A 27267-nucleotide genomic window follows, 5' to 3' on the forward strand; every position below is an offset into this window, starting at 1 on the left:
ATGTCTTCCTTTTCATCCATCTAAAAAGTAATGGAATAATAAGTGGTGAAAGCTAAACTTGAATTAGACCATATTCTGTATTTTCCTGCTGAGTCACATCATTGTCAGTGTGTCATTTCATAGTGATTTCAGTGACATTATTTCATTATTAGAGGTGGAGTGCAACGATTTGCAGGACCCGGTCTATCAGGACTATCCGTAATTAGTGGCTCCTGGCTGGGAGCTCTAAGAACACTCACACATTCTGTTCTTATATAAGACTTTTCAGCTGGCTCATTATCATTACAGACAGAGCCATAAGAACACTCACACATTAAATTCTTATATAAGACTTTTCAGCAGGCTCATTATCATTATAGACAGAGCCATAAGAACACTCACACATTAAATTCTTACATAGGACATTTCAGCAGTCTCATTATTATTACAGACAGAACCTTAATAAAACGCAATCTGTTCTTACATAAGACTTTTCCGCAGGCTCATTGTCAGAGCCATCAGAACACCCACACATTCTATTCTTACATAAGACTTTTCAGCAGTCACATTATTATCAGAGGTAGAAGCCCTAAGAATCACCTCTTATCTCCTGTCATCCGCTGCTGTTTTTTTGATTAGCCGACTTGGCACGTCGTTACATGCGGATCATGCCGCAACAATGACGTTGCGCCAGGCCAGGTAATCAAAAGAAGACCCGTACTTAGGGCTCCCATCCAGCGACCACAGATTACTAACATGGTTGATGGACAGGATTACAATGACTGGTACTATCTGTATACACAGCTGATAAATATCAACCTTTCAATAGGTGATATCACAGCTGACCCTGCTCCCCCTCCCTACACAATGTCCTTTGCACACGCTCATTAGATGCTTCAATGCAAAAGACAGGGTTTAAGAGTCAATTGCTGCTAATGTATATGTACATGTGGATTTCCTAAGAGAACATGATTCATAAGTCTAGTATAGCCCTAGTGGACATTGTGAAAATTGCACGATTTCTATTTTTTTTTAATACAAATAATAATATAAGAAAAAAAAATTCCAACATTTTTTAAAATTGTATTTCACATGAAAACCTGATTTAAACAGTAGGTCATTTTCTGATAGCGCATTTCCTTTAGTTAGAGGCTGAAAATGTTAACCCCCTTGTGGCATCATTTGTTGTATATTTTTGCATCACATTCTTTTATTTTCGATCTGACCATTTTTCTATCACATAGAAATAAGAGTTGAAGCGGATTAAACAAAAGGATTCAATTAGATCAGGAACGTTATAGCTGCTTTATATTTGGCCTTAAATAATCTTTCCTTACTGTCCATATTAGCCAAAAGCCGAGCATTATAATAAGGACACTTAGGAGAGCCGGGCAGTGCTAGACTGTAGCATCTAGCAACAAATAAACTTTAAGTGTTTTTAATCCCATCCTTTATTACAAGGAGCCTGTAAAAACAACTTGTCTCTACGTTTCCGAGGATAAAACGGAGAAATGAAATAAAACTTTGCATAAGTGGCATCGGGGAATTTTAAATGCAATTTTCTTTCCTTGTTCTGCAAACAATTATTCACAGATCATAGAGCGGCTACACTTATTGTGAACACTTCACAAAATTAATAAAAGAGCAGATAGGATGACTTGTAATTTTTTTTTCACTGAGGACTCAGCTTACTAATTTTATTTTGCCTATTTTTTATTTATTTTTTTCCGTCTGTGAAGAGCGAGAACTATTGGAGTAATAAACCCAGAAACATTTGTCAACCGCAGAAGCCACAAAGGCGCCCCTGCTCTGAGCTCCTTAAGTACCTGACTGCAAATGATGACTCTCCTCAGACCAAATCAACAGAGAGCAGGACGAACAACAGACTTGACAAATGCACCAAAAAGAAGCCCTGCTTGCATCCTCAGCCACATCATTTTCAAGGTAGATCGGGGACTCATAGATGTGGCGCACTACGTGGTAAATTTAATGCCGTCTTTACTCATTGGGCTGGGTCTGCATGCTGTATGAAAGGACGGTCCTGAGCTTGCCTTGCTCATATGAATGCAACATTTCAATCCTTTGTAGTCTACAATAGAAGATGTTTTATCAGCACAGGATACTTCTAATAATGAATGTAATACATTGTTGCACTGGGTCTTCTGTCTGCAGCGTTCCTTTGCTCTGTCTCATATATGGTCTTTTCTTTGATCTGTCTCATATATGGTCTTTTCTATGAATTTTATATACTGTATTATGGCATAGGAAGAGGGGTTGTCCTGATGGAAATAGCCATTTATACCTTTACACTGCCCTGTTTTTGCACAGCCGTACCTATTTGAATTAAAGGGATTTTAAAGGAATCTTATATTGTTGTACCGTGTTAGCCAGAAAAATTGATGTAAATACTTTTATGCCCCAAAAATGACAAAAGTATTCTAGGAGTGATACCTTTATAGGCTAACCAGACAAATTATATTTGCAAGCTTTCAGAGCACAGAGGCTCCTTCTTGATTTGTAAAGTGCCTGAAGAAGGAGCTGCGGTGCTCTGACAGCTTGAAAACTTAATTCTTCTGGTTAGCCTATAAAGGTATCACTCCTATAATACTTTTGTCATTTTGGGGCATAAAAGTATTTACATCAAATGGATCTTATAAATTAATGGCATATTGCTAGGATGTATCATCACTTTATGATTGGCTGGTGTCCTAACCCTGAGGCCTCCTCCGATCAAGATGTGTTTAAGGGTGGATATAGTACTGGTAAAGCCCTGCAACTCTTTCCAGATTTTCCCTGTACATCTGTGCTGCCAACTACTTGACTGGAAAGGGAACAGCAATGAAATTTCCTGCACCCTCTAATGGCTGTGGGTCTTTGTATAGGGAAAAAAAGCTAATAAATCAGTGCAGTGTGCTTTTTATTTTTAGGATTGGTGGAGGCCCCAAATGTCAGACCCTCATTAATCATAAAGTCATGTCATATCTAAGAAATATGCCATCACTTTATGAAATTGGAAAACTTGTTTAAAATAATCAGTAGGATCACTTGCAATCTCAGGTATAAGATATCCAGTAGGATCACTTGCAGTCTTAGGTATAAGATATCCAGTAGGATCACTTGCAGTCTTAGGTATAAGATATCCAGTAGGATCACTTGCAGTCTTAGGTATAAGATATCCAGTAGGATCACTTGCAGTCTTAGGTATAAGATATCCAGTAAGATCACTTGCAGTCTTAGATCTAAGATATCCAGTAGGATCACTTGCAGTCTTAGGTATAAGATATCCAGTAGGATCACTTGCAGTCTTAGGTATAAGATATCCAGTAGGATCACTTGCAGTCTTAGGTATAACATATCCAGTAGGATCACTTGCAGTCTTGGGTATAACATATCCAGTAGGATCACTTGCAGTCTTGGGTATAACATATCCAGTAGGATCACTTGCAGTCTTAGGTATAACATATCCAGTAAGATCACTTGCAGTCTTGGGTATAACATATCCAGTAGGCTCACTTGCATATAGGCTCAATATAGATAGATAGATATATAGATGCTAATAACCCAAGTTATCCCCTCTTCTTCCTTTCTGCTCTTTCCTGTCCACATTTATCATTCCCGGCTCCGGTGCCCTCCTGCCATCCTCCCTGTACCTGTCACACACCGGTCCCCCGGTCAGAGCTGCAGTGCGAGCCCTAGAGACACATTTCTATGAAATGTCTGCACTTTTGTCTATTTCATGCCTGATGGCTTACTTTTTCTGCATTACTATTCCTTATGTAACTCAGGAAATATCCATTGTGGCTCCCTTTCATTTTTATTGCTAAATAGCATGCTTAATGGGTAATTTTCCACATGGTAATTCCAGAAGGGCTTTAGAATTTTTTTCCTCTAGTGTACACTTGCTTGTCTATAAATCACATCACTTTACTCCTACATGAAAAACAAAGCAATAAGCTATTTCCTTAAAGAGAAACTATCAGCAAAATACACTTTTATATGAGCCATAACTAGAAATGTTTACAGGTTTTATTGTACTTCTATTGTAATTAGTTTGCAGTATAATCTGCTGCAAATACCAATAATATTGGTCACAGCTCACCCATAGATAATGTAATATAGGTATATACAGTATATCCACAGGATTATATTCGCAAACTATAAAGGGAAGTACAGTACAGACCAAAAGTTTGGACACCTTCTCATTTAAAGATTTTTCTGTATTTTCATGACTATGAAAATTGTACATTCACACTGAAGGCATCAAAACTATGAATTAACACATGTGGAATTATATACTTAACAAAAAAGTGTGAAACAACTGAAAATATGTCTTATATTCTAGGTTCTTCAAAGTAGCCACCTTTTGCTTTGATGACTGCTTTGCACACTCTTGGCATTCTCTTGATGAGCTTCAAGAGGTAGTCACCGGAAATGGTCTTCCAACAATCTTGAAGGAGTTCCCTGAGATGCTTAGCACTTGTTAGCCCTTTTGCCTTCACTCTGCAGTCCAGCTCACCCCAAACCATCTCGATTGGGTCTGGTGACTGTGGAGGCCAGGTCATCTGGCGTAGCATACCATCACTGGAGGTGTGTTTGGGGTCATTCTCCTGTTGAAAAATAAATGATGGTCCAACTAAACGCAAACCGGATGGAATATCATGCTGCTGCAAGATGCTGTGGTAGCCATGCTGGTTCAGTATGCCTTCAGTTTTGAATAAATCCCCAACAGTGTCACCAGCAAAGCACCCCCACACCATCACACCTCCTCCTCCATGCTTCACGGTGGGAACCAGGCATGTAGAGTCTATCCGTTCACCTTTTCTGCGTCGCACAAAGACACGGTGGTTGGAACCAAAGATCTCAAATTTGGACTCACCAGACCAAAGCACATATTTCCACTGGTCTAATGTCCATTCCTTGTGTTCTTTAGCCCAAACAAGTCCAAACCTCTTGAAGCTCATCAAGAGAATGCCAAGAGTGTGCAAAGCAGTCATCAAAGCAAAAGGTGGCAACTTTGAAGAACCTAGAATATAAGACAAATTTTCAGTTGTTTCACACTTTTTTGTTAAGTATATAATTCCACATGTGTTAATTCATAGTTTTGATGCCTTAAGTGTGAATGTACAATTTTCAGGAAAATACAGAAAAATCTTTAAATGAGAAGGTGTGTCCTAACTTTTGGTCTGTACTGTGTATATATATATATATATATATATATATATATGTGTGTGTATATATATAGATATCTATATATAAATATATATATGTATATATATATATATATAAAACTATGAATATCAATATTCACTTCCTGGACCTTTGATGCTCCTCTGCGCTTGACGCTATGTTTAATCCTGTTCGAGCAAAATACATGAGCCATTTTTCACACGTACCTGCGTTCAGCACGGTTCTTGCCCAATTTGCAGATTTTCAAAAGTTCAGGTAATGGCAGGCAGCTGCACACCCACCTATGTTATGGGCGAGCACTCTGTAAATACAATGATCGTCTGAAACCGGCCTGTCTATGTGCCACTTTTAGTTGTGTTGTATCCAGTTGGATGACCATGTAGGTGGGCTGCACTGCTGGAGTAAATCACTTCTTCAGAAACGATAATGAGAATGAGGTTATTTATTCACAACACTTTTCAACACCGTACCGGTCGTCTTTATCAAGTAAAAAAAAAAAAAAAAAACTTTTAGTTGTGTGACCCCTTAAATAAGCTTTTAATGACTTGTTTTTAGGGGGTGATATCCTGGACACGCAATGTAAAATGTAGTCTCCTGCATAAATGAGAAGTTTTTTTTTGTAGACCATCACTTCCCTAAACCTCTTTGGATAACATAACATGAACAGTCAGTGTCCTAGACCACCAGTATCCAGCACTGTATAGGCAATGTATGGAAGTGTTATGTAGGCACTTATGGTAGTGTTATTTCATTAGTATATGTAGTTTTAGTAGTGTTATATGGGTATTGCATTGGAGTATTATATGGCAATGTGTTGCAGTTTTCAGGTAGAAACATTAAAGGGGTTGTCCGCTCATATTAGGATAGTTCACCAGTATCTGATCAGTGGAAGTCCAACTCCTGGCGGTCCCACCGATCAGCAGTTGTAAGCCTCGGCAGTGGACGGCACTCAGTGTGTAGCAGCTGCTGGTCTGTTCACAGCTCATCAGTGGGGGCGCCGGGTGTTGGACCCCATCAATCTGATATTAATAACATATCACAAGGGTAGATCGTCAATATCATATAAGTGGACAACCACTTTAGGATTTTTTTAATGATGAAACTAGCTACCCAAACAAGAGGTGGAAGGGGTCCAACTCTGCTTGTAGCCCACAGGGGCCCCACTTTCCTTAAAATCGACCTGGTAATATAAACCCAAGTGGAGTCATTCATCTGGATTTGGTGCTATACAAAGGAAGTGTGAGATGCCGCCCGACGGAAAATTCTGATTCTCCTTGCCAGGAACCACCCAAGGTGGGGCGGGGGCCTTGACTTCCAATTTATCTAGGATTTTCTTGCAGCTTTTAATTACAAACCTACACCTTAATGAAAAATACCGGAAAACACAAAAATATAACTAGACAATTTATCAAAACAATTAACGTCCTTAGCTACGAATCACTGGTGGGTTATAATTGAGGCTCGATATATGCTGATCCAACCTATTACTACGATTATTTATGTATTTATACCCTGAAGAACGTGTTTAGATTTAATAATTTTTTGAGAAACTCCATAAAAGTAGCACTTCTTTAAAAAAAAACGGTGATACCTTGAAAACCGTAATGCGCAAAGTATCTCGTGAATCTTTATCCTCAGGAAAATGTGCGAAAATGTCAGAAATCGCAAGAAAAAAAAAATTCACAATATAAGACATGAGAGATTTGCATCAAATAATATATTCCTCATTGCGGCGAGGAGATAAGCAAAGAATCTATATGAGGCGGTTTATTATTCAACAGCTTGTGCCACTTGTAATCTTTGTGCCGGAACAAAAGCTAAGTATTTTGTAAGGCTTAACCCTTTGTGGCAGGTCTCGATACAGCGGTCCGAGGAAGACACTTAGCGCCTAGTCCACATTTAATGAGAAGCCATTACAACGAGATACTTTCTATTCTAAGTGATTACAAATGCCGTCTGACCATTCCTGTATATTCTAGAGCTCGGAAGCTTCAGAGCACATAGTATATCTCCGATGGCTTCCCTGTCCATGAGTGCCGAGAATATAGTGAGATGAAGTCAGTCTTCTTCAGGAGCATCCAATCAGAATCTGAATTTATTAACAGAAAATATTGTTTTTACCCGAGTGAACATTGAAAGGATAGCAAAAAGTTTGCTAGATTTCCTTAAAGGGGAGTTCCACCAAAATCTTCTATTGATGATTCATATAGAGAGGGAAGAATATGATATTTATGGAACTCATGCCCTAAGCAAAGTGGATGCATCTCTTAGTTCATGAACTTTTCTGACGCTACTCATGATGCTGGTTTTTGTCGGGAGAAATATGTTGAAAGTGTTAGTGTGGAAATCTACTGGAAGCACTGAAGCTCCAGAGAGCAATGAGAACCCGCTTCATAAATCATTCTATATCTAAACTCATGAATGGTCACTAAAGTCTCCTTCTCATTTGAGGGTTAAGATGTCATTCTTCTTAAAGGGAATCTGTCAGCAGGTTTTTGCTACCTTATCTAAGAGCTGACTGATGTCGGCAAAAAGAAGCTGAATCCAACGATGTATCACTTAGACTACTGGGTGCAGCCGTTCTCACACAATCAGAGCTTTTAGATTTCATAAGAAGTAGAGCTGAGAAAGCTATTCCCGCCCCCATCACAGCTAACCCCGCCCACACCAGACTCTGTGGATACAAAGTCCATAGACAGTGAGCTGCTTATCACAGGAGGGGGCGTTGCCGGACTTGTGATAAATCCTTCACAGTTAGTAAACTACAGCACACACTTTGACAAGTGACACATCCCTGAATTCTGTGTCTCAGACTCTATCTCCTGCTGTCTTCAGATTACATAGCAAAAACCTTCTGACAGATTCCCTTTAAGGTAGTATTGAATTGCACAGTGCAGGGGTTCAGTTCTACCTTTCGGTCTGTACACACGTTGTGGTTTTGTCGCGTTTTTTCTGTGCAGATTTGCCCCAGACCTGAAGTGTTTCCTAGTCCCAACAAAATGAATGAGATTTCTGAAGTCTCATGCACCCTTTGATTTTTTTTTCCTCGCAGATTTGCAGCAGGTTTATATCTGTCAATTCTTTAAGCATGTTTGCCGCAGATTTCACCCATACTAATGAATAGCAAAAATGCATCTAAAAAAGGTGTCAAAAGGCAACTCTTTTATACTGTATTTTTGTGACCAACACATCAGTATATGCTGCAAATACTAAAGGTGTGCACATAGCATTTCAGCATTTTGCTACACATTTTACCCATGCTAATGAATGGGAAAAACGCATTAAAAACCCATATAAAAAACAAGTAAAAAATGCATCAAAATTTGTCAAAAACTGACTATTTGACTATTTAATGCTGCGTTTTCCTTACCAACACATCAAGTTTTTCCAGCAGATTTGCAGCAGATTTTTCTTCTGCCAATACCGGACAACTGCACATCCCCTAACTATAGCTAGAATATTATCCATACAGCAAAGAATGGCAGCACCCGAGACTTGGGCTAGTGAAAAAAAAACTGTACGTGCCACGTTTTGGCTTTTCAAACTGTGAGCCTTTCTCAAGAATATTATCCACCTAGAATTTTATATTGGAGTAACACAATTATTATTATGAATCATAGACTTTATTCACTGAACAGATGAGAATTTACCAGTGTTTTAACAGAAAATGTATTAGGGTATTACAATTTGCCCCTAAAACAGATGTGTCGACCTATACCTTATCTTATCATATCAATTCAAACAATATCGCAACTTGCTAGCAAAACATTTTATATCACAGTCAATATTACATAAAGCATAAACATCCAACAGAGTATCAAAAAAACATGTTTTTCTTTCAAAGCTGGTCATCCCATAACACTGATTTTAGGACATTTTGAGCCTAGAGGAAAAGTTAAGGAGGACATATCTGTGCTTTTTTTTCTCCCAATGTTAACATAAGCCAATGTGTCCTATTCAGGTGCTAAAAACGATTTCTTCCCCTTTCAGATAGCTTCTAACTGTACTCAGGAAAACTTCTACTTTTCAAGACACTGCAAATGATTCCTTCACTTGCTTAAAGGGGTATTCCCATCTCCAAGATCCTATATGTAGTAGGTGTAATAATAATATTAGCAAATACCTCCAATTAGAAATGTAGTATAGTTCTTCTGATTCGCTATGTCACTTACACCATGTGCAGGGACTGCAGGACCTTAGGTATGCATGGTTATGACCACTCCTATAGTGACAGTTATTTAGTAACCATGGATACCTAAGCACCTGCGATGCCTGCACATGGGGTAAGTGACATAGCGAATCAGAAGAACTATACTATATTTCTAAATGAAGGTATTTGCTAATATTATTATTATTATTATTACATGTACTACACATTGAAATAGGATTTTGGAGATGGGAATACCGATTTAAGCCCATAATATATCTGCATCCATTATGTGCAGCTAGGGGTGACTTTCAATTGGGTTTTCTAGGCTGAGGCTGATACTTTAACACATATTTCCACAAGCACCAACCAAAGCTATCATTGCCTAACAGTTTTAATACTTAATTAGTTGTGAAGTATTCTGACTCTTCTAAAATTAGATATTCACCTGTTAACAATTCATTTGGCCAAAGGCCCGACCAAGCTGCTTCCCTCCTCGGCTGCACACATTGTAATGTCAGGCCAGCTGATGTCTACAAATCGAAAAGCTGGCATTTGACAGCTTTGCCACCTGTTATTTACCTTCTTCTGGGGGTCTTTCCCGAAGAGGAGCGACAGGGTAGTGCGATCATAATGATAAAATTGTAATAAATCTACAGTACTTCGCATTTTTCTATACAAAAATGTATGCAGAAGTGACTGGATCAACTCTTCCATGTCAAAATCCATTGCGTGGCATCAAATTCTTTAAGAGAAAAGGTTAATGCTTCCGCTGTTCTGCAATATTATGATTTACTAAATCTACAACTAGCCTACAGCTTGGCATCCTCATTTGTTTCCACGCTCTTATTTTAATTGAGAATAAAGGATTGGACATGTTCAGATTTAGCATGTCCGATTTCCTTTTTTCTTCGAAAGATCTGAGCCCAACACAGAATCTTGATATGATAGGCCATTTCTGACCAGCGGATTTCGCCACTAGACATCCTCATTGTGAAATTTTAGATGGGTTTAAAATGGCTGATTGATTATTTACACATTGATCTCATTCATTGGCCTGTTTTTTTAGCAAAAAACTGATCATTATATCCCCATACAGCATTATGTTGTTGGCAGCACGTCACCCGTTTACACGGGCCGATGTGCTACCTATAAGGGCTTGTGCACATGACCGATTATATTGGATGAGTGCTATCCATGGTTTTCGTACTCATGTTATTCTATGGCACTGTGCATGTCCGATTTTTTCCTTGGACTGAGTGTTCCAAGGAAAAAAATCGGTGACATCTCTGATTTTGATCCGAGTGTCAGACCAGTATCGACAAAGCAGTTCTATGGGTCCGTGGAAAACAGCATCTCGCACTCGGACGACATCCTGTTACGAATTGTGTTTCTGTGCTCCCATTTGGGAATGGAGCGGGTCCGGTGCTCCGCTTTCGGTCGCAAGTGCCGCCATTGTCCTGACCCTGGAGACGGAGCTACTACGCGTGCAGTGAAACTGTCCCAATCTTGTGGAGCTTCGCTTTCTGGTGTTGTGGGATGTGTGAGGACGCGGGACTCCGTGACTCTCACTGATTTCTCTGCCTGGGGAAGATGGGACGCTGTCTTCCCCAGTGCCAAGCAATGCAGGACCCTGTTGTGTCTGGCACTAAGCAGTGATGGGATTATGTCCAGTCTGCTGCTGAAGCTAGCAGGGAGTAGCTGTCTGGGGATGATTGGGAGATAATCAACACCTGATCTGTAGGTGGGATATTTAAACCTGCTCCCTGCTCAGTCCTTTGCTGTTTATTGCAGTTCCTATGTGCTTGGTGGTGAGTGGTGCTAGCATAAGTTTCGCTATCTTATCAGGGGTTTTCTCATTTTCTCTTCTCGTTTCACTTTCTGGGGTTCTTGCAGAGGTACTAATCTGGTTCTTGACTAAGCACCGACCGCGTCACCAGTTGCCTTCTGTCCGGCAACAGTGGACCTGGGATGGGCTCTGCCAAAGCCCCCCTCACATTTACTGGGAGCTGGGTGAAGTGTATTCCCGACCGTCAAGGGCTTGCCTAGCTGGGCAGCTTGTGCCAAGTGTGTCTGTGGCTGCGCCTTTGCTGGTTTGGTGCCAGTCTTGCTGTGTTCCTCTGCGAAGCACATAACACATCCGAGTGCAGTTCAAATTTCACAGATTGACATTATGGAGAAGATGGTAAACGTCTTTTTCTCTTCACCTCTGAGAAAAACTGATCCCACTCTGATCAAAGTATGACCAGCATAATCAGACCGTTCTTGGATGAAGAGAAAAATGGTCGTGTGCACCTGCCCTAAAAGTGATTTTTATGGCCGCATAAATTATCTGATCATCTTTCAAACAAGTATTTTGCTCATTCATTGGGTGATCACCGGCTTATTCACCCTCTATTGGCTTGTCTGAATGGACCTTTAGATTGTGGGGGAATCCCACAGCATATTGTGACCACCCATAGGTTGATGACCACCATAAGGCTGCAACACATTTCCTGCTGCTGCTTTGGGCTAATTGTTAAAGTATTTCCATTCCTGCTTTGTTTAGGCTGGAGATACTCTTTTCCCTTGGATACATATATTGTGAACATTTTTAAACCTGACACTAACTGATCTGATAGGAGCCAGATTGTCTCCTATTTAAATTTTTGTAGAACAATATAGAGAATGTCGAAAGGTGGAGATTCTAAACGGAGACCAACCATGACAGTGCCAACATAAGACAAAGGTTAGCAACATGCAAGAACATAACTCCTTCCACTTCTACAAATTTAAGTTATTTTTTAGAGGACAGTCACCTTTCAATGTGGTGACCGACAAATAACTTGAATTTTGCCTCCCCACTAATATTTGCCCCTTCAGTTAGCAAACAACTAAGAATAACTTGAACTTTCCAAAAGTGCCTGTGTTAATTTGCACATAATTATGTAGCTAGCCCTTGGGCCATTGAACTCAGCAGATCAACATCTGAATACAGATTGTACGTTCTTTTTTTCTTTTATTTTTTTCCTATGCGTTTGATTTGATTCTTGACTTTTCATAAAACTGGCCCTGGTTTGTGTATACCTTAGGTAAGTGAATCAGTTTGGAATATGTAATATAATAACTGTGAATAAATATTCCAGAATTGGAGAAAATATTGATTTTTGTATGCAAAAATACAAACACCATTTCTACAACAGTTCTAACCTTATTGAAGTATCTACATCTATGCTTGAACATATTTATTTTCTGTCTTATTCACAGCCAAGTCAACAAGTCTGTCACTTCCTCTGACACCTGAGTCACCAAAGTAAGTATTAAGTAAAGGCAAGATTTGTTGGCAAGGGATGGGTGTCTTCTCGTCTTGGCTACAATAGCTCCATTTCAGCTTGTTTTTATAATTATGCGCTGTCTTCCAGTGACCCCAAGGGTTCCCCATTTGAGAGCAAGACTATTGAACGAACCTTAAGTGTGGAGCTCTCTGGAACTGCAGGTTAGTACTAATTATTGTTAATATTTTTGGACAATATTTTTGGTGGAGATGTTTTGGGAAACTTCTGGAGAAGAGCATTAGGAATTATTGAATTTATGTTGTTGGATGAGTATTTCACAGAACCTTCTACATTTCTTGGCTCCATTTTTAAACTTGTTCCCAATCCAGCTTTTTGGGTCAGTGGTTGGTACATTACATTGCTGGAGTCTCGGGTTCGAATCCAAACATCTGTGTGGAATTTGTTTGCACTTCTAAAGTTAGTGTGGATTTCCACCGGGTTCTTTAGTTTCCTCTCACACTCCAAAACTGGAGAAATCAATAATTCAATTTAGAGAGGATAGTTGACTACTAAAGGCACATGAACAGTATGGTCCCAGTGACTACTCTGGGACCCATGTTCATTTTGGTCTGATACACGATTCTTATGCTCAAGAGCTCACCTTCTTTCCAGAGATACAATATTGTGGCATGATTTAGTGCCTGGTAGTAGCATAGTGTGGTGGGGCCACCAGGATGTTTGCCCTGGGAAAATTTCATGAGGCTGCAAAATTTAACACAGCCTCCACCCCCACTATCAAATGATCCTGGACTTCACTGCACTGAGTTGCTTCTCTTTGGAAAGCGGTGAGTGCTCGCCTGGCAGACAAAGCTCTTAGTTTAAAACCTAAGATGAAAATGAAATGAGCAAATATCCTGCAGTAAATAAATAAATTGCAATAGTGCATGAAAATAACATAGGGTACTTAGCTAACATAATTTTGATCAAAAAAACGTAAAAGCCATCCCACCACGCCAAGGTGACCCTATTTGGGACGGTCCTAACCTCTAATATTAAAACCTTACCATGTGTCCAATGACATAAATGTGAATAAGGGCCGAGCAGGACCAATACCCCGACCAATGGACACCCAGCAAAGGGGAGCTATATAAATGTAATGTCCAACTTAAAAGGGAGTCCTCCCTGTTATTTGCAACAGAGTGCAAAAACCTGAAACAAAAACCTAAAGTGATGAACTGGACATTACGTTTATATAGCTCCCCATTACTGGAAGCCCATTAGTCGGGGTATTGGTCCTGCTCAGCCCTTATTCACATTTACGTCATTTCACATGTGGTAAGGTTTTAATACTAGAGGTTAGGACCGTCCTGAATAGGGTCACCTTGACGTGGTGGGATACCTTTTCGTTTTTTTTAATCAAATTTCTGTTAACTAAGTACCCTATGTTTCATACACTTTTGCTATTTATTTACTGCAGGGTATTTGCTCATTTTTTTTTTATCATAGGTTTTGTCTGTTTAGTGGCCAGTGTGAACATGTGCCTACACATTTGATGCATACCAAGTTATATTCAAGTTAATCTCTATAGGTTTTTATCAAAGCTCTTAGTATAATAAAGTGAATTTAGTATTTTTGGTCACTTTCTATGCAGAGCACTGTAGACTATGACAAACTCATCTTGCTGGTGCGCTGTGTATAGGCAGTGACAGCATTGAATCATGCCCTGTGCTCTCCCACAGTTCTCTGCCTTTCCTGTCACCTGTAGTTTTGTGAGAGGATGGAGACCTTTAGCTGTTCTAAATTTAAAAAAAAGTGTATTTTAGTGACCCCTCTTAAAATAACAGGTCACTAAAATGAAAATAAATTTTGTATTTTTATACACATTTTCAAACTTTAACTAGGACTAGGGTTAGCTTTAGGACTAGGAATAGAGCTAGGGTTAGGTATAGGACTAAGGTAATATAATAGTTACATAAAAAATGTAGTAAAAAATTAAAACGCTAAATAATTTAACAATTTATAACTTTGAATTGTTAAAATGTTATGTCAGATTTCAGCAGAAAGCAGAATAAAAACTAGAGGGTCAAAGGGAAAACTATTGCTACACCAGTATTTTCTTAAAATACAATACACGTCCTTGGGGGATGAGTTCATTATTGGACTGTTGGAAGGAACTACACCTCTAGTGCCTGATGTTTAATCCCTCTTCCTTATTGATGCGCCATGTTCTGGCACCGTAGTTACTAGCAATGAAGTTACTCCAGATAGGAAAATCTTGCACATGTTTTACCTACTAGTATATTAAGGGGATGAGATGGAAAAATTTACCCTTTTCTTCAAGGGCTTTATAGCAGCCACATAGTCTGTACATGTATGCCTTTTGGTTTGTAGCCTAAGGGGCAACGTTTCTCCTTGTGGAGAGTGACATACCGGCTGTGGCATGCCATTTGCCGTGCAATGCTCCTCTGGGAAATATAATATGCAAATTGCCTTTTCAGAGAGGAAGAGGACCTGAACTCTATAGCGCCACCTCTTGAAAGCAGCAATCCTACAATACACTATCGACCCTTTATCGAGTCGTGCAATATGACTTAGGAAAAAAACCAAATCAGAATCTCAATGTTCAGACACTGTGTTTCAGGGTATTGCCCCTCATCAGTGCAAAGTATGAGAACTGATTTGGCATGGTGAGAGGCTCTGAACTGAAGTCTAGGGGGTAACGTTTCTCATCACCTAGCCAAATCAGTTCTCATACTTTGCACTGACAAGGGGCAACACCCTGAAACACCGTGTCTGCAAACTGAGATTATGGTTTGGCTTTTATCCTAAGTCGTATTGAAAAACTCGTTAAAGGGTTGATGAGTGACTTGTAGGATTGCTGCTTCCAACAGCTATAGAATTCAAGTCCTCATCCTCCCTCAAGAGGCAATTTGCAAAATTTTTGCAATATTTTGGTTTGTATGTTCTTTTATCCTCCAGAAACAATGCCTTATTTTATTATCTGTTAAAAGAGATCATGAAAATAGTAAAGAATTAAAAAAAAAATTACAAAGGCGTGTATTTTAGTTTTCACAAAATCGCTAATTTTTTGGAATGCCCTATTTTATGCCACTTTTCTATAGAGCGGGTAAGGCCTTGTGTAAGATCTAAAATATTCACTATAATGTACGCCAGTAATAGGCTTAGACTCTAGCGAGAATCTACACAAGATCATATCTGGTGTAGGTTTCAGTTTATGGCACTTGGACCACCCAAATTTATAAAATGTGTTAACTTTGATATGCCAGTCTTAAGACATGGGCTGGAGTAAGGGGCGCCATATTTATTTAAAGGAGTGCAACTCAACTCTTACTAAATCTACCACATCTTACTTACTTGGGATGACTTATCATTAAGACTGGCATATGAAACAATAGTAATTTTCCCCATAAAGTCTTTAAGAAAGTTGAAGAAGTTTCTTTACATAAAATCCCTGTTTAACTTTTTCTTCACTTTTCGGAACATTCCCATTTTAATTGAGAAAATATTTCTTCTTTATCTATGTGTCTTTTTGTTTCCCCTCTTTGCACGCATTAAAAATTAGCACCGAAATAACAGACTGTGCGGCATGTACACTGAATACATCATTCTGGGCTTTATGAGGGAGCTTATCTTCAGCCGGGATTATCACTTTTTCTTTTTTTTTTGTTATTGTTGCCAAAACAGATTTATCACAGACTAGTTGCAGGAGACAGTTTCCATATTCTCTCTTATAAGCTTGTCATTTTGTCTGTTAATTACATTGTTACATTCTTTCAATGCAGACAGGTCCCTTCCAGTCTGTCAGTACACGGAGAGGCAATGGTGGCTGATGGTTTAGTTAAACGAGTGGAACAGGCTCCTGCGAGGAGCAGTAACACATTTCATCTTCAGGTGAAATATCTTTATGTTTTAAGTAGTGTGAGGTTGATCAAATAAGAGAAGCCTAAGGCTTGTGAGACTTGTCTTTCCAGAATCTTATGTAGTCAGGTTCCTCCGCTGGTAATGTAATGTCAAAACTCGAGGATGGATGGTTCTCCTGCAAGTCCTGAATGCTCAAAACTATGGGGGAGAGTTCCTTACTCTGACACTTTCTTACTCCAGCGTTAAACTCTTTTGAGCCAAAATGCATTTAAACTTTGGCCAAATTTTGTTTGGACCTAACACCAGAAATTGAAATACACCCCTGCTAAGTTTGTGCTAATCCGTGATGGTAAATCTGTTACAATCTAGAATCCCCCTCACCTTCTTTCTTCACTACTTCTACAAAGTGGCAAGAAGTATAAGAAGTTACAAATTATAGGAAAAATATGGTGTGCCCCTTAAAGGGAATCTGTCACCAGGTTTTTGCTACCCGATCTGACAGCAGCATAATGTAGGCAAAGAGACCCTGATTCCGATGATATATCACTTAGTTTACTGGGTGCAGCAGTTGTGATACAATCAGAGTTTTTAGATGTAACAATACAGCAGAGCTCAAAAAGCTAACCCCACCCACACACTTTATGTACATTTTCTATTGACAGAAAACTGCTAATCAGAGGAGGAGGCATGGTCGGACCAGGGTTCATGTGAGCTGTAGTCCAGGCAGTGATAATCTCTTGGTGATAAAACATTCATTGTATTGAAACAACAGCACACAGCTTAATAATAGACACATTGCTGAAATCTGTGTCTCAGCTCCTACCTCATGCTGCCCTGAGATTACATAGCAAAAACCTGATGACAGATTCCCTTTGATCTGAATGAATATTCGTTAGATATACTGTATATACTGTATATAAAATAAGATATTTAAAGCACAAAGTGGCCAATTTGTGTGTGCCCACCAACTATGACAAGGCGACCTTTTATGATGGGACCCTAACCTACAAGCCTAAAAATTTAAAGGTCAGATAGGATTAAACATTAATTTAAAACATCCTTAGGACTCGTTTAGATGAACATATGAAGTGTCAGTGTGCAAAGCTGATGGCATATGGAAAACAACAAGTCTGCATGTAAAGAATCGCAACTTGCATTACTGTGATCCGTATTCTGGATCAGACTCCCCCATATAAGTCAATGGATGCATAGAAAACAGATCACATATTGGTTACCATCCGTATGTCGTGTTTTTCATGGATACATTACAATTATGAAGATAGGAAAAACTATATTTGTCCTTTATTATTTATTACATTGTTCATGTAAGTATCGGATGTCATATAGATGTTAAAATTGGACACATGGATGGCACATGGATGACAATACGCGGGAAAAGTCGTCAGGTTTTTTCTGGACGTAGAAAGGGAAAATTTTGCAAGCGCTATTGTGAACTTAGTCTTAGACTTGATGGTGAAAGGAGCTAAGTCAACTAAGGAGGAGTCACCACTGCCAAATGTATGCTGCAAACACTGACCAGCAGGTCCTAACAGAACGAGCAAATGTCAACAGGTGAAAGCTGCTGCCACTGCAGTAAATACAGACACAAGAATGCAGCAGCGGTGGCACACTGTGTGCGCTAAGATATGTGCGCTGTAGAAATAATGAATAAATGAGTTTGGCCAGAATTACTGAAATATAAAATTAAGGGACTTAGTGCACAAATTGGCCAATTCATGTGTGCTCATCAGCCATGACAAAGGGAACATATTGTGATGGGGCCATAACCTTTTGTTATCACCTCTGCTGGGAAAAAAATTGATAGATAGATAGATATATACATAGATATATAGATAGAAGACATTAGATAGATAGATAGAAAACATTAGATAGATAGAAGACATTAGATAGATACAGTACAGACCAAAAGTTTGGACACACCTTCTCATTTAAAGATTTTTCTGTATTTTCATGACTATGAAAATTGTACATTCACACTGAAGGCATCAAAACTATGAATTAACACATGTGGAATTATATACTTAACAAAAAAGTGTGAAACAACTGAAAATATGTCTTATATTCTAGGTTCTTCAAAGTAGCCACCTTTTGCTTTGATGACTGCTTTGCACACTCTTGGCATTCTCTTGATGAGCTTCAAGAGGTAGTCACCGGAAATGGTTTTCACTTCACAGGTGTGCCCTGTCAGGTTTAATAAGTGGGATTTCTTGCCTTATAAATGGGGATGGGACCATCAATTGTGTTGTGCAGAAGTCAGGTGGATACACAGCTGATAGTCCTACTGAATAGACTGTTAGAATTTGTATTATGGCAAGAAAAAAGCAGCTAAGTAAAGAAAACGAGTGGCCATCATTACTTTAAGAAATGAAGGTCAGTCAGTCTGAAAAATTGGGCAAACTTTGAATGTGTCCCCAAGTGCAGTTGCAAAAACCATCAAGCGCTACAAAGAAACTGGCTCACATGAGGACCGCCTCAGGAAAGGAAGACCAAGAGTCACCTCTGCTTCTGAGGATAAGTTTATCCGAGTCACCAGCCTCCGAAATCGCAGGTTAACAGCAGCTCAGATTAGAGACCGGGTCAATGCCACACAGCGTTCTAGCAGCAGACACATCTCTACAACAACTGTTAAGAGGAGGCTTTGTGCAGCAGGCCTTCATGGTAAAACAGCGGCTAGGAAACCACTGCTAAGGACAGGCAACAAGCAGAAGAGGCTTCTTTGGGCTAAAGAACACAAAGAATGGACATTAGACCAGTGGAAATCTGTGCTTTGGTCTGATGAGTCCAAATTTGAGACCTTTGGTTCCAACCACCGTGTCTTTGTGCGACGCAGAAAAGGTGAACGGATGGAGTCTACATGCCTGGTTCCCACCGTGAAGCATGGAGGAGGAGGTGTGATGGTGTGGGGGTGCTTTGCTGGTGACACTGTTGGGGATTTATTCAAAATTGAAGGCATACTGAACCAGCATGGCTACCACAGCATCTTGAAGCGGCATGCTATTCCATCCGGTTTGCGTTTAGTTGGACCATCATTTATTTTTCAACAGGAGAATGACCCCAAACACACCTCCAGGCTGTGTAAGGGCTATTTGACCAAGAAGGAGAGTGATGGGGTGCTACGCCAGATGACCTGGCCTCCACAGTCACCAGACCTGAACCCTATCGAGATGGTTTGGGGTGAGCTGAGCCGCAGAGTGAAGGCAAAAGGGCCAACAAGTGCTAAGCATCTCTGGGAACTCCTTCAAGATTGTTGGAAGACCATTTCCGGTGACTACCTCTTGAAGCTCATCAAGAGAATGCAAAGAGTGTGCAAAGCAGTCATCAAAGCAAAAGGTGGCTACTTTGAAGAACCTAGAATATAAGACATATTTTCAGTTGTTTCACACTTTTTTGTTAAGTATATAATTCCACATGTGTTAATTCATAGTTTTGATGCCTTCAGTGTGAACGTACAATTTTCATAGTCATGAAAATACAGAAAAATCTTTAAATGAGGTGTGTCCAAACTTTTGGTCTGTACTGTAGATAGATAGATAGAAGACATTAGATAGATAGATAAAGACATTAGAGAGAAGACATTAGATAGATAGATATATAAATAGATAGAAAACATTAGATAGATAGAAGACATTAGATAGATATATAGATAGATAGAAAACATTAGATAGATAGATAATAGATAGATAGATATATAGATAGAAGACAATAGATAGATAGATAGAAGACAATATATAGATAGATATAAGACATTAGATAGAAGACAATAGATAGATAAATTGATATAAGACAATAGATAGATAGAAGACATTAGATAATAGATAGATGTGAATAATAGATAGGTAGATAGATAGATAGAAAGATGGATAGATAGATAAATGATAGATAGATAGATATAAGACATTAGATAGATAGAAGACAGATAGATATAAGACAGTAGATCGATAGAAGACAACAGATTAGATAGATAGATAGATAGATAGAGAGATAGATAGATAGATAGATAGATAGATAGAGGGATAGATAGATAGATAGATAGATAGATAGATAGATAGATAGATAGATAGACTATAGTCAGTCTTAGCCTAAAGTGTGAGCTACAGTGAACAAAGAAGAAGACTTTGTAATGGAGACGCAGCCACTGAACTATGAGCATAAAACAGCACGATGGTGTCCAGGTGGATACCGTCATAGCCAGCACATGAAAGAACTATAAAAATCCTTTATCACCAGTAAGAGGATAGGGAGAGATAACTTTCCTCTCTGCCCCTTGTATATGTAGTGTATATATCGTGCACATAGCTACGTACGAGCCAGCATTGTTGTGATGAGGTGTTAGCACTGCCATGGAGATGTGCGCTGCTTACACACAATCCTGTCCATCCATTGTCCCCGGCTGCCCCCAGGTCTGTTAGTTAGCCGAGGGGCTCATTAGGACAGGTAGCCCCTATTCCCCTTTCCATCTACTTTGTCCTGACTTTTTGTCGGTCTGATTGTTTGAAGTCTGTGGAACAGATGTCTTGTTGGCAAATCTGTCACTGACAACCGGCTTATATATCTCTTTTTATGTGATATATGCAATTTAAACGCGAATATGCTGATACGGCTAACAAATGGCTGTAATGCCATTGTATTGCCGCGCTGATAGCCCTAAATCTTAGCTCTTTGCCAACAGATTACAAGAGCTTCATAAAGTGTTTTTTTTTATGGTTTTATTGGGGAAAATGTTTACATCAGCCTGGAACATTTGTCCTAGCGCTGGTTATAGTAAGCTATGTGTGCATAGATTTGATAAGCCGTAAAATGTCATTTCAATTATGAGACAAAAAAACATAAAACGTGCCTTTCATGTAAGTGAATTCTTTGTGGCGGACGAGGATTCTCGCGCGCCGCGTATTATGTTATAGCTTCATTGTCACATTGTGTTTGTGGCGTCGTACTAACATAGTGTTCTAATAAAGTGTAATAAGGGACACGCTCGAGTACAGGCCATAACCATCCTCGCAGGAACATTGCCCTTGGTAATTATGCAGATACAGTCAAGTGACCTTGAAGACGTCGTTGGGTGTTCTCTCGCCCAAAGTTATTTTTCATCTGATAGAATGAAAGACGCATGAACGTTCTCCATGTCATTGGAGATCATTAGATAAAGGCTTTGCTTGTTGTCTCCTATCAGCCATTTATTTGTGAAATGTCTTTTCCAGGTTGGGAGATTTTATATTGTGGCTATATTCCCATTGTATCTTCGGGGTGCGAGAATCATTTCGTTGGCTTGTGTTATTAATGTCTTTTATACTTGCTTATATAGCAGGTTTTTTTATGTTTTGTGTTTCTTTTTTACTGTTGAGGAACCATTCAGAAACTAGAAAATATGGCCGTTGTCTGTTGTATTTATTACTAACTCCATCTCGAGCCATGGCGACTTGATGGATAAACGCTCTGTAGTAAGATCAATCTTGTCAAGCCTACTGTAGATAGGTCCACCAGGGTCTTCTCCTCTGTTATTTTGATAGTATCAAGCCATCGGGTTGCTGGTCTTCCTCTTCACTTTGTTCCTTCTACTCTTCCGTCCATAGTGTCCTTATCCAGTGATTGCTCTTCATACGATGTGTCTAAAGGATTAAAGTATGAACATCTCCAAGTGTTCAGTTATAGGTGGAACTCGTTGGGTTGTGTCTTCCTTCAGTCTTCTAACTATGAGACTATAAGAGGGTTGTCCCATGAATAACATAAAGGAAGTCCCAGAAAAAAAAAAATAAATATAAAATCTCCTTTACATACCACAAGCCTAAACTGCTAATATATATATTTTTTTAGAATGGGATACCTTCCTCAAACTTTACAATCTGACTGCAACTACAAACAAAGGGTGGGATATCCTAAAGGGGTTTTCCTATAAATAACATTTGTCCCTTATCCACAGGATAGAAGATAAATGAATGATTACTGTGAATTTGGCTGCTGAGACCCCCACTGATTTTAAGAACAGAGGCCCAAATCCCCTCTGCAACTGGATTGATAGTGAGCAGGTGTGACCACCTCTCCTATAGACAGTCAATGGTGCTGTGGTCCCCTGTGCGCTACCACTCGATTTACAAAGGGGACTTTGGGTCGATCACAGGAGTATTATCCCCAGTAATCATACATTTATCATCCATCCTGTGGAAATGTTATAGGACAGCCCTTTTAGACTAAGTTCCCATGATGAGTATTTGGTGACTTTTAAATGATGAAAATTTTCTGCATCTATTAGGTAAATTAGGTTACTTGTGGTTTTTCATTGCCTTTTTTGCACTTTTTTTTACATGCATTTTTATTGCGTTTTTGATGCTGCAGCTTTTGTCTCTTTTTGGTATGATCCATTTTAAATAAAGCTGCTTTGTTTTTTGATATTTCCTGGTCTTTTACTTTGACAACATTTTTAGTGCGTTTCTACAAGGGAGAGGAAAAGGATTTGAACTCTAGCGCCACCTATTTAATAGCAATCCTAAAATTCACTATTGACCCATTAGCGAGCCTTGCCACATGACTTAGGATAAAAGCCAAACCAGAGTCTCAATTTGAAAACACATGTTTCTGGGTGTTGCCCTTCATCAGTGCAAAGCATGAAATCTGATTTAGCTGTATGAGAGGCCTCTCACTGGGATTTTAGGGGTAAACTTTCTCCTTTTAGAGAGTGATATGTTTGCCTATTTTTGGCATCTAATGCAATTTTATGCTGAAATCTTGCACATAAAACTCAGTGTACCCACTATTGAAATTGACTTGTTTCGGATTTCAAACACACACCGCAGGTCAGTTTTTGCAGAAAAAAAGAACAGTGGGCACGAGATTCCTATAAACCCCATCAGCTTTGTTGTAACTGTAAGATGCTGCATTTCTTGTGCTGCGAAAATACGCAGCGTCTAAAACTCATCATGGGAACTTAACCTTAGGGTTTTCTTCCACCCATTGACTACAGTTGAGATCAGAATGTAAAGTTTGATGGGATCCCATACTAAAAAACATATATATTTTTTTCTAGGACGTCATTTATGTTACAGATTTTTTTAAACTCCCTTTGCTAAAGCCAAGTGCCACATCCACTGGCATTGGAGGACCGTATAAAAAAAATGGACCCCTAATTAATTAAATGGGTATCTTTTCATGTTTAGTTTCCTTTCTGTATGTAGATTGCAGTCACCCTGCAACAATTGGAAACATCTGGCAACACCAAATGGTCCACACTGGCCAAGCCCATCCAACCACTGCTTGGAGATAAGCTGCCCATAAAGACAGAGCCAATAAAATCAGATATTATAACATGATGTATTTAGTATTCCATGGAAAATCAAAAGTATGCCATGAACATTTACATTGTCCTGCACTACTAATTCTCAAGTAGTTGAAATATATGGACAATCAAAAAATGTGACATTTCCATCCAATGAGGCTTATTTGCCTTGGTCAATAAGTTATATAAGATAAAGTAATTCTATATATAAGTAATACTGAATGCTACTATTGTAGCAGAATATTGTAGCCAGCCCTTATCATGTAGTTATTGTATGCACACAGTTATTACAGGTTGTCAGGCCGTAATAAACACATCGCCATTGTCAACGAGAGGTAGACGACGTTTAATTAATTAGCTCATTTTCATCAAGTTTTCACATTTTTCAGCAGCAATCACCTACGCGATTAAGCGTGTAGCTGATATGTTATCTTACAGATTAGATAAGAAAGCCTAATATACTGAACTCCTTTGTGTTTTCATGTTTATCACATTTCAGCCCATTTCCCACGTGATGTTATAAAATGTGACATAAGATTCCGTCCCGAATCCTGAACAGTCCGAACATTACGTGCGATAGTGACCCGTGCTCACATAATGGCCATTGGGTCTGCGGACACTACATCTGAGACTAACATTAAAAAATGTTCCTGGTGTATAAGTAGAACATATCCCTAGGACTCCTACAGTGGCCAAAAGAGCCTCCTTATGGTCTTTGACGAGGTTGTACAGATTGGTATACCTATTTTTCATACTGTATAGAGAAGCATATTATGAGTGGGTGGCGGACGTGAGGGTATGCCCATACAGTGCCATAGGTACATAAACAGTCAAGTGAGCATGCTTCTCTCAGCAATCTCATGGCAACAATGTTCATTGACATATTGGGGTTATCTGCAATTGGACACCCACCAATCAGAATTGTATGGTATTCCCCTTCGATAGCAGGGCCTAAGCACTATTTACTTTAGCCTAATGTAGTATTCTTAAAATGGAAAGTTACGTTGCTTGGATATGTCAGCACGGTGGCTCAGTGGCTAGCACTGCATCAGCCTTGCAGCGCTGGGGTCCTGGGTTCAAATCCCACCAAGGATAACATCTTCAAGGAGTTTGTATGTTCTCCCCGTGTTTGTGTGGGTTTCCTCCTGGTTCTCCGGTTTCCTTCCACACTCCAAAGACATACTGATAGGGAATCTAGATTGTGAGCCCCAATGGGGACAGTGATGATAATGTGTGTAAGGCGCTGTGGAATTAATGGTGCTATTTAAGTGAGTAAAATAAATAATAAATATTCTGACACTTTCAAAGTGATCATTACTTTAAATAAAGTTTGCAGAAATCAATAGTACATGTGAATATAAGAATCTTTATAATAAGTCTTATCTGAAAATTCATCTCATATCCTCACTTATGAGCCACTTCTTCTGTTACCCCTTTTTCCTGAACTCACCATCCACTCTGAAAAATAGCTCAACTTTGTCTTGCGCAAGACAAAACTACATTATACTGCAAAGGAGAATGAGAATACATGCAGAGGGAGACACAGATAGATTGTGCCAAGATTTCTAACAATTTGTTTAACTCACTTGAGAGCTGGATTCACATCTGCACAGCTTAGTACTGCTGTAGAATTTCCTCCATGCTGCTGCTCCGTCTCACTGTGTGCTAACTAAGGAAGAAGAGAAGGAATTCATTCCTGCATGCTAGTTTGCTCCCACCCCAGCTTAGTGTCAATTGCAAATTAAGAGATGGAGCCTGCAGAGGGGAAAACTGATGAAAACGCAAGACACAAGTAATGTAATTGCGCCAATATAGTGTTATTCCTCATGTACTCACACATGACAACTTACTCTGAATTTCACTGTAAAGTACAATTACCTTTTAATGATTGTTGGGTGGCTGAGCGTTCGGTTCTGTAAAGAGTTTCCACCTGCTTTCCAAAGCAGGTGGATATGTACATTATGGGGGGCTATTGGGCTCTAAAGGGCCCATATATTGTTCTTGCACAGGGGTCCTCCGCCACTGGAAGAGACTATACTTCACTATGATACATATTCTTGCATTCAGCCTGTGGCTGCCTGTAACCTGTTCTCCGCAGTCTGAACATCCCTTATAATTTTTGCATTTTCTTTCATGTTTATGTGATGTCATTTGATTCGCATCTTCAAAATTGATTGTGTACATACAATATAACAGCAGCGAGGAAATATTCCACTGCGGGTTGTAGAAAACAAAATCCAGACAAAATATGCCGAAGCTTTCAGCTGCACCTGGTACGACTTGTTTCTGACATTTTCCCGCTACAGAACATCCATTTCTAGATGCGGAGGATTAAAATTGTGCGTCTCCTCTCCAATCCGAGTGTTTGTTTCTTAAGACTTTTTTTCCCCGTTGTTTCCTTGTTGTCGTCTCGGCGGATATTGTTGTTTACAAATTGTAAGATGTACATCTTTAAAGATAAAAATGGCTGTCGCTGGCTGCGTTTGCCCATTACTTTGTCGTCTTTGTGTCACCGGAGACCTGAGCCTGTTTTATTTGCCTCGGGCAGATGCAGCCGTGCTAGTCTCTGACAGTCTTTGTATTAAATGATTTTGCCTCGTAGCTGCCAATGTGGCAGGGTTTGTGAGTCATCAGGGGAATACAACTTGCAGTCTGTAGCTTATGCTGATTTATGGTTGATGCTGGTTCAGAGTTTATACTGGTTCATCCTGATGCTGGTCCGTGGTTTAAACTGGTTTCCTACTTATGCCGGTTCATGTTTGGATTAGCGTAAATTAGAATTATGCTCGTGCTGGTCGGTGACATTTGCTGCTCAGTTGCTTATTTTATTCTGACGGACATTTCTTTCTAATAACGCTTCTTATTGTAAAAGCAGCAGGTGGTTGTAATAGACTGAACACTACAGCGCTCTTATTCTTCTGCCTCTTAAAGGCGATATAAAGATGGTTTAAGGTTGGGAAATGAATGTGGTGCATAGAAACAATAATACTTAGGTCATTTTTATTTATTTTTTGATTATTTTATTTATTCTGGTATAATATTATCTCTAATTTATTCTTTTTTTTTTTTTTTTTTAAGCTATTATCTTATTATTTATTTTTGAGGGACTGTATATTCTGGCTAGTGGTGTCATAGTATCTGCTTGAAATATTTCTATTACTTTCCCTGCTCCGAACCCCTCAAAAAATATATTACCCCTTTTAAAGTCAGATTTCTAAGCAATCTAGTGGCTCTAAAGGCAGATAAGGCAGCTAGAGCTTCTTAAAGGGGTTGTTCGGCCTATGCAGACTTGTGAATTTTCAGATTTGTGTGCGCTGTGAAGATTCTCCAGTGTTAGTGCTGGGAGTGGCGGGCGCGTGACTGCGAATAAGCGATTTACAAGCATGTGGTCATGTGCTGAATAGATAAGCGTGGCCTCGCTCAATGCAAGTCTAGTCGGAATGGGGCCAAAAGTGTGCAAACCGCCTGCTCCCAGGGACGGCACGCGTGAATCCTCACAGCGTGTGTTGTGAGGATTCACAAGTCTGCAG

The 27267-nt window shown here is 39.4% G+C and overlaps 1 protein-coding gene across 3 annotated transcripts in view; it reads left to right on the top strand.

Annotated features, from left to right (window-relative positions):
- PPARGC1A (PPARG coactivator 1 alpha) overlaps positions 1–27267 on the top strand; it is a 153966-nt gene that overhangs the window by 80589 nt on the left and 46110 nt on the right. For 2 of the 3 annotated variants that reach the window (XM_073646781.1, XM_073646797.1), the window contains 3 exons: positions 1719–1959; positions 12560–12605; positions 12715–12788. In XM_073646781.1, the coding sequence (XP_073502882.1) occupies positions 1719–1959; positions 12560–12605; positions 12715–12788 (361 nt within the window). The remainder of the gene's footprint in view (positions 1–1718; positions 1960–12559; positions 12606–12714; positions 12789–27267) is intronic. The other variant, XM_073646790.1, reaches the window with a different exon arrangement.

This window comes from Phyllobates terribilis, unplaced genomic scaffold, assembly GCF_046119375.1.
Source record: "Phyllobates terribilis strain yellow unplaced genomic scaffold, ASM4611937v1 Scaffold_1__5_contigs__length_1240528914, whole genome shotgun sequence".
In the NCBI taxonomy this organism is placed as follows: Eukaryota; Metazoa; Chordata; class Amphibia; order Anura; family Dendrobatidae; genus Phyllobates; species Phyllobates terribilis.